Raw genomic sequence first — 12,437 nt, 5'->3', positions numbered from 1 at the left:
TAATCCATTCATCTATTGAAGGGCATCTAAGTTGGTTCCACAGTCTAGCTATTGTGAATTGTGCTGCTATGAACATCAATGTAGCAATATCCCTATAGTACGCTCTTTTCTTTATATTACATTTTCAGTCAATACAGTGTTAGAATATTTCTAATCACAAATGTTCTTAAGAACAATTTCAAAATAGAGAAAAATTTAATTTTTGAATTTAAATATTAATTAAGAAAGCTATTTCCCTTTCTAAAATCAAAAGACAACAACAACAAAAAAAAAACTACTTGCTCAATTACTAGCTTACCTTCCTTCAGCTCTCTTGAATCACAAGTAGTATCCATTGTTGTATCTTCAGAGTGTTTGTTCAGCTGTCTTCTACTTTTTATAATTAGCAGTTAATTGATGATATCTAGTCACAAAGAGAATTCCAACATTCATAAATTTCAATTCAACTCATATCATTATCAAGTCAAAATTTTTCCTAGTCTATCACATATTCCCTCAAGCTTCCTTGCAAGACTACCCTATTGACAGACACCATTTTTTCCCATGCACTCCCATTCTCTGACATTTCTTCTCTTTCTGCTATCACGAATATAATTTTTAAGAGCCACAAAGTAGAAAAAAAATGATTTCATGTTATACTTGATGCATTCATTTGCTAGGGCTATCACAACAAAACACCAATCTGGATGGGTGGCTCAAACAGGAATTTATTTTTTCACAGTTCTCTAGCCTGGACATTCATAATTAAGGTGCTGGTGGTGCTATTTCCTTTGAGGGCCATAAGGGTATGATCTGTCCCAGGCCTCTCATTGGCAACTTTTATTAAATGTAGATGCCTGTCATCTTGCTTCTCCTCACATAAGTTGTCCCTCTGTCCTTAACTCCTCTTCTTAAGACACAAATCAGATTGGATTAGAGTCCAGCCTACTAGCCTTAAATTGATCACCTCTTCAAAGGCCCATGTCCAAAAAAAAGTCACAGCCTGAGGTACTGGGGTTAGTGCTTTAATATTAATTTTGAGGATGCATAATTCAGTAGATTGTTAACAAAGTGATGATTTAGGTTTAACAAATTAACTTGGTCAGGGACTAAACACATCCAGTAAAGAATACTTTTCCTCCGCTCCCCAAAATGTTCATTTTAGTCATTTAATCATAGGCTTACAGTTTCAGAATTTCAGTGCCAGGAAAGAAGAGGTATATGAGTTCAATCTAACTTTAAAATAAATATCATTCTAGCATCTGAGACAGTTTCATTTATTTTTTTAAAACTACATGAGAAAGACTGTCTAGGCTTCCACTCTTACTAAGCCATAGAACCTATAAAGCAGGAAGGAGAGCTAACAAATGATGCTAAAAAGTGGAGGCCATGTGTTTAAGTATGCTAGATAGGCAACAGCTACTCAAGCAATAAAATCACAACTGTGGAAAACTTAGTTAAAATGAGAAATAAAAAAAGGACAAGGGAAATTAGATTGTAGCTTAGAAAAGTCATTTGCAGCTTTTATTAATGCTGAGGGTACCACATCCTAAAGTTAATCCTTAGTCATTATTAGTTACCTCTCTTCCCTTTTACTTCTTCAAAGAAAAAAAAAAAAATATATATATATATATAAGTAATATATTTCTCAGAATTTCAACACTGGAAATATGAAAACAACATTGACAGAGTAAAAATTTCCTAGTAAACATGCTTCTATTTATTCTTAAATTAATGATGGAACAACTTATAAAAAGACATTGAAGGAAATGAAAAATTGTGAGCCCTCCATATCAAAAACCAATAATGGTTTCCTAAAACTTGTACATGTAAGTAAATTATTTCAAATATGTAAGTACTATTTTTGACTAATAGATACATTACTAAAAAGTCACACGTTGTCACCTAGTTTCACATACTAAAACCTTTTTATGTGTTGGGGAAATGTCCATATTTAAAAGGATCAGTTAGAGATCTCTTTTACAAAGTGAAGAATCTTTTTAAAATATGCATATTCTTTTTTTTTTTATTTTTTTTTATTGGTCGTTCATAACATTACATAGTTCTTAATACATCATATTACACGGTTTGATTCAAGTGGATTATGAACTCCCGCTTTTACCCCGTATACAAATTGCTGTATCACATCAGTTACCCTTCCATTGATTGACATATTGCCTTTCTAGTGTCTGATGAATTCTGCTGTCTGTCCTATTGTCTACTATCCCCCCTCCCCTCCCCTCCCCTCCCCTCCCCTTTTCTCTCTCTACCCCTTCTACTGTAAATCATGTCTTCCATTTGTATTCTCTTGACTTACCCCTCCTTACCTCTTATATGACATTTTGTATAACCCTGAGGATCGCCTTCCATTTCTATGCAATTTCCCTTCTCACTCCCTTTCCCTCCCACCTCTCATCCCTGTTTACTGTAAAAATATGCATATTCACCAATAATTTATCTTTTTATTTTCATTTAAATGTGTGTGTGTGTGTGTGTGTATGCATGTGTGTATAAAAAACCTAGGTAACACAAGATATTCATGTCCAATATTACAAAGAAAAAATACTATATTCAATTAGGGTTCATATAGTTAATAAAATATGAGTTTCTTAGTGTCTTAAATTAATTAAGACTTTAAAAATAAACCTTTTTGGGCTGAGGATGTGGCTCAAGTGGTAGCACACTAGCCTGGCATTATGTGCATGGCACTGGGTTCAATCCTCAGCACCACGTAAAAATAAATAAAGATGTTGTGTCCACCAAAATTAAAAAATAAATATTAAAAAATTCTCTCTCTCTCTCTCCTTAAAAAAATTTTAAAAACCTTTGAATATGCACACTTTTATGTGGAACTAATAGATTAAGAGATATTTCTAAAATATAAAGTAAGTGAAAGAACAAAGCAATAAACTAGAAAAAATAAACAAGGGGAAAAACCATGCATAATTTAACATTGTCTTTAAAATAAAATTATAAAAAATATTCTGTACATTGCTTGACTTCATTAAATTCTGTCCATTATATCTTATTTTTTCATTGACTTAAAAATTAGAAATGCATGTTCATACAGGAAAATGTTTTGTTAAGTATGTAATGAGAACATACTTAAGAATTCTGGAAATTTATCAAACTGAAGTTAGTTAAAAATATTAATAATATTCAAAACATATTTAAAATCTTTACATTTGTAAGGTATAAAAACAATGAAAATACATTGTGTGAACTAATCATCTTTTGTCGAACTCAATTATCCGTATGTGTTACTAATGGCTTTTGTTACTGGTGTGAGAATCTTTGTCCTTAGCCAATTCCCATGCCACTGGGAGTTCAATTTTGACTCAACTCACCTGACTTTCTTATATGAACTGGAACCTTCAAATGTAGGAAATCAAGGATCTCTAGATTCATAGGTCAGAGTTTGTATGTGGTTACCCTTGCTGCTGAGCCTATTCCTACTTTGATCTTTGGGGTTCATTCTTTGTTCCTTAAGATCAAACATCAAATGAAAATACATAAATACCACTTACATAGTAAAACCATTAAAGGAAGCATACTCCTCAGCTGTGAATCCATAAATATCTTGGCAAGAGAGGTCAACATTTTGATGAAGAAGAAGACTTACTAAACTTGTTGGTTCCTCACTGAGAGCAATCATAAGGGCTGTTCTAGAGTAAGAGATAAACAAATTTAGTCTTCTGAGTTTATCATCCTAATATAGGATTTCCATTAGGAAAATCCAAGGTGACAATGTAAAAAGTAGGGCAGATCTGTCAAAAAAGTTTTATGGATCACCGATTAAGGAGTCTAAAAGATAAGAATCCCTAGGAAACAGCCAGCTGCATGGATTTCAGTGTCAGCTCCCTGGAAGGCTAGTGTTTGCAAGATGTCTCATAATTCCACAGAAAAGAGTGTGTCTGTGAGCCTGCGTCTACTATCCCCTTTAAAACACAACATTTAATCTTCTATATAAATGTCCAATATTATTAATCAGTAATAAATCTATCAATCTGGTCTAACTGTTGAATTTTATTGACTAAAAAAAACTGATTCTGAGAATCTTAAGTACTTTGCAGAAAATCATGTCATATAATCTCATCTATCTTTTCCCAATACCAAATATGTGTGTGTGTATAATTCTCTTAAGTAGCTGCAGTTATATGCAATATTATTTAGCTTTAGTAATTATACCTTTGATTCTTATCTGAAGCATTCACATCTGCTCCTTTCTTCAGAAGAAATTTTACCATATTTTCATTATTTTCAACAATGGCAAGTAGAAGTGGGGTATATCCATCCTATAAAAATTATTTCAAAGTTATTATTTAGAACATTGTGTAAGAATTAGTGCCTTTTAGATTTCATTATATTAAAAAAGTGCTTATAAGAAACTTCTGAATATACACTTCAAATTTCAAAATATTTTGATACAGAACAAAATATGATTTCAAAGATCAAGAGAGTGACTTAGAGTTGAGCCATTTAAAAACTGAATTTCTATTTTAGGCTTAATTTAAATTGTGGGTAAGAACAGCCTGGAGTAATTAAGTGATGAGTACCTATCATTTGATTCACATTTCATAATGCAATAATTGGATTTCTTTAGAGCTTCACTTCAAGACTGGCATTTATTTGGGGCTAACAGACAAAATATCAGCAAACTCAAGTGCTAAGAGGCCTTTTGAAAAAATATTCATAAGTTATTCAAAATAGTTCAAAGGTGAGTTAGATTACTTTTAGTGTAGTAACACCTGTTATTCACAAGTATATGAATAAAATAGAAAAAATGGGGTTTCAGCTTTTATCAACACTCTTTTATATGGTAATCAAAGAGTTCTCATTTGATATGGACCTTTGAACAATTATGGTTAAATATGATATTACTTTGTTGATCAGAGTTTCAGTCAGCAATTAAAAGGAGACTTTTTAAAAAGGAAAAATGTTATCAGTTTTTAATAATATCTCCTTTTCCCCACTTTCAGTTTGGAAAATTCATTCTCTATAAAACATGCATTACTATTATATAAATTATCTGAAATGAATGTTCTCTTTAGTTGCTTTCTAAAATACAAGTTTTTTCTTTAATAGAAAACTACCTTATTTTTAGCTTCCAGATTCGCTTTGTGTTCAAGTAGTTTTCTGACTAATGAGACATTTTGACCACACACAGCATAATGAAGAGCAGTATTATAATGAAAATCCACCAGATTTGGGTCTGCACCATGGCTTAGAAGAATAGTAGCACAATTCTCCTTTTGAAATTGAACCGCCTATCAATACAACAAGAATAGATGAGTAATCAATTTACTACTCAGGATATGATATATTAAATTAATGTTTAATACTGTGTTTTAAAGCATGAAAATCAATAATAGTTAACTGAAAGAACTCAAGTATATTACAACTGAAAAGGAAAAAAATTAGAACATACCTTAATCAGTGTAGATTTGTTTTCATCATCTTGAACATTTATTTTGCATTTTTTCTTAGTTAAGAGAGAGCTGTTATGTGTATATCCACTAGTACAGGCCAGATGTAAAGGTGTTCTATATCAATATAATGAAACATGAATTTAAATATAAGTCTCATTGGTAAAGTTTCTCATTATACCCCCCAAAAAGCTAAATTTATGTTAGAATATTTGCTTTGTGTGCTTATTTATATTTATACAAAATTTACATTAATTATAATTGCTTTTTACTGGATTTAAAATTATGTGAAAATGCTTTGAAGAGCAAATATTTAATATGTTCACTTAAGGGTAAACTGAACCCTACTGAGTTTAGAATAGGTTTCTCTTTCAAATGCCAAAATGGTATATGGACCTTAGAAAGATGATAAGATTGGATTATAACTATAAAATTTAGAAATGATCTCAAAACCCTCAAATATAACTAATAGGTAACAGAGAGAAGAGACATTGACTATTCAATGGCAAGCTACCCCTAATAATTGTATGTTTCTCTCTCTTTGTTCAGATATTAAAGTTGGCATCTGCATCTAAAAAAAAATACAGTAAAAGCTGAAGGACTCTCTAAATTTTAGATGTAAACCTAATTTTAAATAATTATACTAATTTCTATTTCTCAAAGAACCCTACTGTAAATAGTCTACCAGAAACCAAGCACATATCTGTGAATTATGAAGAATACAAATTATACCCATTTGAATTTGGCAAGTTTTAGCCCAGACTGGCCCTTACTAATCTTTTATTTATTTATTAAGGTTTATTATTTATTTATTATTTTATATTTGTATTTATAAAATTTCATAATAAAGAGTATATATATATATATATATATATATATATATATATAGCCCATGGTCCAAAAATGACATTTTTATGTCATTTTTTTTTGCTTTGCTTTAGTTTCTCAGAAGTACTTCATAGGTGTCTAAACTGACCTGTTATTGACACAAAAGAGTAGCAAAAAGGTGCCTCTCAAAGACTTAAAAATAAGATAATTTTTAAAAAGCTAAACTAACAAAACCAGCATACAATGACATAACTTACCACATATTCGAGTAAACTAAGAAAGTATGAAAATAACTTTCAACAGTTTTGGAATGCTATATTCCAGTCCAGTATAGTTTAACAAACAGAAAGATTATAATATTGTGAAAATATAAAAAGCAGAACTCTAATTCATTATTCTTTAGATAAAAAAAAGACTTTACAGGAAGAAGAGGAATCAGTTTGAATGGCAGTAATGGAACCAGAGTTCACTCATAAATAATCAACATCCTTCATGGAAAAGACAATCTAAGTTTAAGGAACACAAACTTTTCAGCTATAAGAAAGGAATGCTTTGTTGTAAAACAAAAAAAAATGATTTTCAGACATCATGTCTACATGAAATCTCTCTCAAAACTACCTACCTTTCTTTGCTGTGATTTTATCCTTACTAAGCAAATTTCTGGTGACTAATTTGGTTTTTCAACAAACCTGATACAAGAAAGCACAGATTGATTTGGTTTTTTGTTGTTGTTGTTTGTTTATTTTGTTTTTTTAGTTGGTGTTAATATTTATGATTTGGCTGAAAGATGCACTTCCAGAAGTAATTGTAAGCTTTTAGAATCCTCATCCAAATATACAGGGCTAAACAGCTTTCATCATATCTAAGACATCTTCTTGCAATAGCATAAAAACCTTTTCATCTGTCTCCTTCAATGACATTACATATTTAGTCCCAAGGAACTTTGGTGATTTCTATCTATCATTAGATCTACTTCTGTATAAACTCTGCTTTTTAATTTATTAAACACAAAACAACAAGAAGAAGAAGAACAACAAAATAATGCTATACTGCTATCTCTAAAGAGAATGAAAAGAGTATTTGGCTAATTTCCAATGTCTTCTTGTAATAACTTTCAGTCGCAGCTAGCAGCTATGAGCAGCTCAGAAGTGCTTGAAATATCCACGTTCCTTCAGGCCTGACAGGAGGGCCTGCAGGATGGGGTGAAACCACATACTCAGCAACTGTGGTTAGCATTACCAAACTACTGAGCCAGGAAACTGAGAGTCAGGGGCTTCAGGGCATGAAATCCCTGACTCAGTAAGCCTCCTCCCTTAGGGACAAAGACCCTTCCAGATTGCCTTCCACCATGACAGCAATATTTAGAGTTTCCTCACAGTGCGGTTACATTAGGTAGAAGATGATTGGCTTATGGATATTGTCTTGCTTATGTATGATTGACGGGCATGCCCCACTCGAACACTATAACAGTTGTGTGCATTCCAAAAATAAACTGAGCTACTGGATGATGACTTGAGGTTTGTCTCTTGCCAGTTCTCTCACCAGCTCCCAAAGTCGGTGTGCTGATTCCATGTCTATACCCTCAGTGACTGAGGTAGCCCAGCAACTAATTGATCACACCAGTGACAGGAACGTATGCATCTTCTAAAAGTTGATGTTGCACCCCTGTGGATAATTTTACTCTTCTAGTTGAAGTCTAAAACCTACTTTCACAATTAAATCCTTGATGTGCTCCAAGGAACTTAGGGAATTAGCCACAAATTCAATCAAATAAAATAGCCATGAAGTATCCAGCTTTCTAAAGAAGTACTGAGTAATATATTTTGTGGTCTTTTACACAAACTCTGGAAACAAGAATTAATCTGTTTTGAGCAAATATGGAAGACTATAGTGTTTGTAATATCATTAAAATCTTCAAGACAATCTTGTAAAGAGTTTTTACTTAGAATATTTGGCAGGTTTTCAAAGGAGTCATCCTGGTTTTAAAGACAAAATGTTTTAATAACATACAGTTTCACATTTGCATTCATTTCATTTAAATTTTTAGGTTTAACTATCCTTAAATTTCAGAGGGCACAAGTGGAGTACACAGCATATAACGTTCTTGTGGCCTCTTTTCCAACTGTTTATGTATATAATACATATGTATATGCTTTGAGGCTGAGTGTTTTCCACCCAATATCAAAAACAAAAATGTGGGCTGGGGTTGTGGCTCAGTGGTAGAGTGCTTGGCTAGCATGCATGAGAGGCACTGGGTTTGATCCATAGCACCACATAAATAAATTTTAAAAAAGAAAATAATGAAGGTATTGTGTCCATCTACAACTAAAAATAGTAAAAAAAAATTACATGTTTTTAAAAACAGCTGAATGCAGAAGGCATTCATAGATATCTGAGAAATACTTTTAAATCAATATTATTCCATTTGCTAAAAATCCTCAACTTTTATCAATATATATTTATCCAGTGTAAGACTGTAGTATATATTGTTACTTAACTCACAGAACATATGTAACCAGAAATCTAAATCTAAAGGATCTCAAATAATAACCTAACTTTACACAAAAAGAAACTAAAAAAAAAAAAAGAACAAAATAAGCCTAAAGTTACTAGAAGGAAATAAATAACAGTTTATAGGAAATAAATAAGAAGAAAATAAGAAACTAATATTAAAAAATCAGTGAAGTTAAGGGTCTTCCATTAACAAAACTGACAAACTCTTAGACCTGAACCAAAGAGATAATAAAAAAATTTTAAAAATCATAAATGAAAGAAGAGTCATTACAACTACAACTGATATGAAAAATATAAAAATGACCATGAGAGACTACTATGAGCAATTATATACCCACAAAGGGGTAACTAAGAAGAAATGAATCAATTCCTAACAAAATTCAACCTACCAACACCAAATCATTAAGAAGTTAAAATTATGTATAGAACTATATAACTAGTATGGTTATTGAAACAGTAATCACAAAACTTCCCAACAAAGAAAAACCAAAAGCCATAGCCCTCATTGGTGAATCATACCAAATATTTAAAGAAGAATTAATATCAACCTAATACTAAAGAGGAAGAAATACTTCCAAATTCCTTTTCCAAGGCCAGCATTATCCTAATATTAAAGCTAGACAAAGAAACTACAAGAAAACTATGAGCCAACATCCTTGATGAATATAGATGCTAAAACCCTCAACAAATTTCTAGCAAACCAAATCCAGCAATGCATTAAAAGGATTCTGATATTTACACCTGAAATATAAGGATAGTTCAACAAACAAAAGGGGGGTGGTCAATTAATGTGATCAACCGCATTATCAGAATAAAAGAATAAAAACCATGATTTTCTCATTAGATGCAGAAAGAGCTTTTGAGAAAGTTCAACATCCTTTTATGATAACAACAACATACTAGGAAAAGAGAGAAATTACCTAAATATAATAAAGGCTGTATATATAAAAGCCCAACTTAACAGTATTCAAAGTGTTAAAAAAAAAAAACAGAAAAGAGACTACCAATCAAGAATACTATACATGGCAAAATTCTTCTTCTAAACAAAACAACAACCCTCAAAGTTTTCCCCAAGATCAGGAATTAGGCAAATATGCTATTTCATGTAATATTGGAAGTCCTAGTCAGAGGAAAGTGACAAGAAATGAAATAAAAAGCATCCAATTGAGACCAGGGCAAAGGAAATGGAGTAGATAGCACTTTCCTGTCAATCTGTTGCTAACAGCCCTCCTTCTCCCCAGGGAAAGGGTCACACTTTCCAACATAAGCAATCACCCCCTGGATGGCTCTCTTCCTGCCTTTTAGTCATGTTATCAAAGGGCAAAGAATTTCAGTAAATCAGGATGAAACTTTATCTCTAGGATAAACTCTAGAGATCTGCTGTACAACATTGCACGATAATGAAAATAATATATTGTACACTTAAAGATCTATTAAGAGAGTAGGTCAAATATTAAATGTTCTTACTAAAATAAATTCTGCTGCCCATCATAAAATTTGTAGATGAGGGCTGATTACATTTTTATTGATCAAGTAGTTGAACTTCCTGTTTTGAAACATTGCACTCTGAAGTGCAAGACAGATGCTATAAATTACTTCTTATAGGGCTAAGCTTATATATACACCTAACCTGGGAGTCCCTCTACTTTTCAAACCAAGATAAAGAGCAGCCCTTGAATCTGGAGATTATGGAAGTTTCTTGAAACATTGTAACTAAAGTAAGGTTAATGGTGTCACTGACAGTATTTAGTTGAATGCATTGGGTCAAGGGCCCTTTGGGCTATTACAGCCTCTGTGCTAAATTCCATGGAAATGAATGTGGTTACTGAAAATATGTCACGCTTATTCACCATTTTTATCTCCGAATTTAACACTCTGCTTTGTTTACTTAGTGGTTACATATATTTGCCCCATATATTTGTTGAGTAAATTAATTCAAAGCCAAGCAAATTAATGCTTAGGAGTGTGCAACATAGAAAAGGCAAAAATCGGGGCTGAGGCTAGAGCTCAGCGGTAGAGCCCTTGCCTCATACATGTGAGGCACTGAGTTTGATCCTCAGCACCACATAAAATAAATAAAGATTTTTAAAAAAAACAGCAAAAATCATCCTCTGTCCAAAAAGTTTGATAACAAGTCTCTTTTTAATGTATGTCAATTGTTGATGTTTCTAAGTTTTAAAATCTTAAAAAATACTGTCCTAGGTAGTTGCCTCTTCACTGTTCGTAGTTTTCGTAGTAGTGTTGGCTAAGGACAACCTATACCAGAGAGCAAAACAACAAAATGGGGCAGAGGGAGTGCACTGAGGAATTAATACCAAGGGAGTTGTGGAGGAAATCAGGGAGGGCAGAGAGACCTTCAAACATGCAGGTAAGCATTCACAAAAAAATAAATAAGAATCATGGCCCCTGCACATGACCACTTCTCTGCCCAGGGAAACCCAGAGTGACAAGAGTAAAACGGTCCAGGCACGTCTCTTTCCGGGATGGAGGGGCCCAGTGGCCCCAGCTCCCACCACGATGGCCCTTCCCTCAGGCTCTTCGGTTTTGCCCACCTGTGCTCTTTGTCCCGCATGTTCACATCGTGTTTCTTGAGCTGAAGGTACTCCTTCAATTTGTCCAAATCCCCATCGGAAGCGGCTTTGTGGAGTTTCTTTAAGTACCTAGTTCGGGGAGTGTAGTCCTGGCCTGTGGGCAGGCATGAGGAGCGGCTAGAGAACTCATCCTTCCTCTTCCAGAAGCTGAAAAGCCTCTTCATGGCTGTGAGGTCCTTAGTCAGATCAGGATGTTCCTGGGGCTCTTTAACTGACCTCCTCCTCTGGCTCCACTGGCTCCCAGATACTCCAGCCCAATCAGAAATGCAGGTGTGTGCAGACTTGGAGCTGCAGGTTGCCTGGTAACGCCCAGTGTGGTTATGACCTAGTTCCAGGACCATATTTTCACCTCTGACCTTGGCCTTACTACCTATTTCCTCTGCAATCTTCCTATTAGGTCATGAGCCTTTGGGGGGGAAAAAAATCCTGCTGACTTACAGACAGGCTCTTCTTCAAGGATAGAGCTCATGGCTTGACCTCTTACAAGATTTACCTTCTTCCTCTGCCTCCAACCCCTTCCCATCCTCGCTTCCATATCACATGCTAATTTGTCTTTAACGATAACTATAATCCCTGGATAATCTCAATTTCAAACACTCTGCCATCTTCCAGAATTTCCTTGTGTTATATTCTTATCTAAGCCTAACCATTACTCTAAAGCTACCCCTAAAAGAATTCATATTCATGTATAAATGCACACATATATTCATATGTGTATCTATCTATGTACATATTTAATATATACTCATGAATATATTCATATATATTCACTTACATATGTATACCCTAAAACTAGACCTGAAATTAACTCTACCATTAAGTAGAGAGAGGTTTATATACATTTTTATATATGTATACATATATATTCATATATACATTCATATACATATTCTCAAAAATGATCAATTACTTTGACACACCCACTTCTAGTTATTCCTTTCTTATACTAACATGAACTTAGCTTATAGGATGATGACTCCAGAATTTGTAAGCCCAAAACTTATGCAATTTGAAGGTGTTCTCTAAGAAAAAAAATTACAAAATTATAAATGCAAAATTAAGTATAAAACTGAATTCAGAATAATAAAATTTTAACATA

At 33.2% G+C, this 12,437-nt stretch overlaps 1 protein-coding gene across 1 annotated transcript; it reads right to left on the bottom strand.

Annotated features, from left to right (window-relative positions):
• Positions 1-1,305: 1,305 nt before the first annotated feature.
• Positions 1,306-11,502, bottom strand: Ankrd7 (ankyrin repeat domain 7). Its single transcript, XM_077796425.1, is given in 7 exon segments — positions 1,306-1,319; positions 3,507-3,552; positions 3,554-3,644; positions 4,168-4,274; positions 5,073-5,246; positions 5,408-5,522; positions 11,300-11,502. Coding segments are annotated over 7 exon segments (750 nt in total).
• Between the last annotated feature and the right edge of the window lie 935 nt (positions 11,503-12,437).

The sequence above is a fragment of the Urocitellus parryii genome, chromosome 3, assembly GCF_045843805.1.
Source record: "Urocitellus parryii isolate mUroPar1 chromosome 3, mUroPar1.hap1, whole genome shotgun sequence".
NCBI lineage: Eukaryota > Metazoa > Chordata > Mammalia > Rodentia > Sciuridae > Urocitellus > Urocitellus parryii.
The sequence above is the reverse complement of the archived record's forward strand: the minus strand, read 5'-3'. Positions and strand labels throughout refer to the sequence as shown.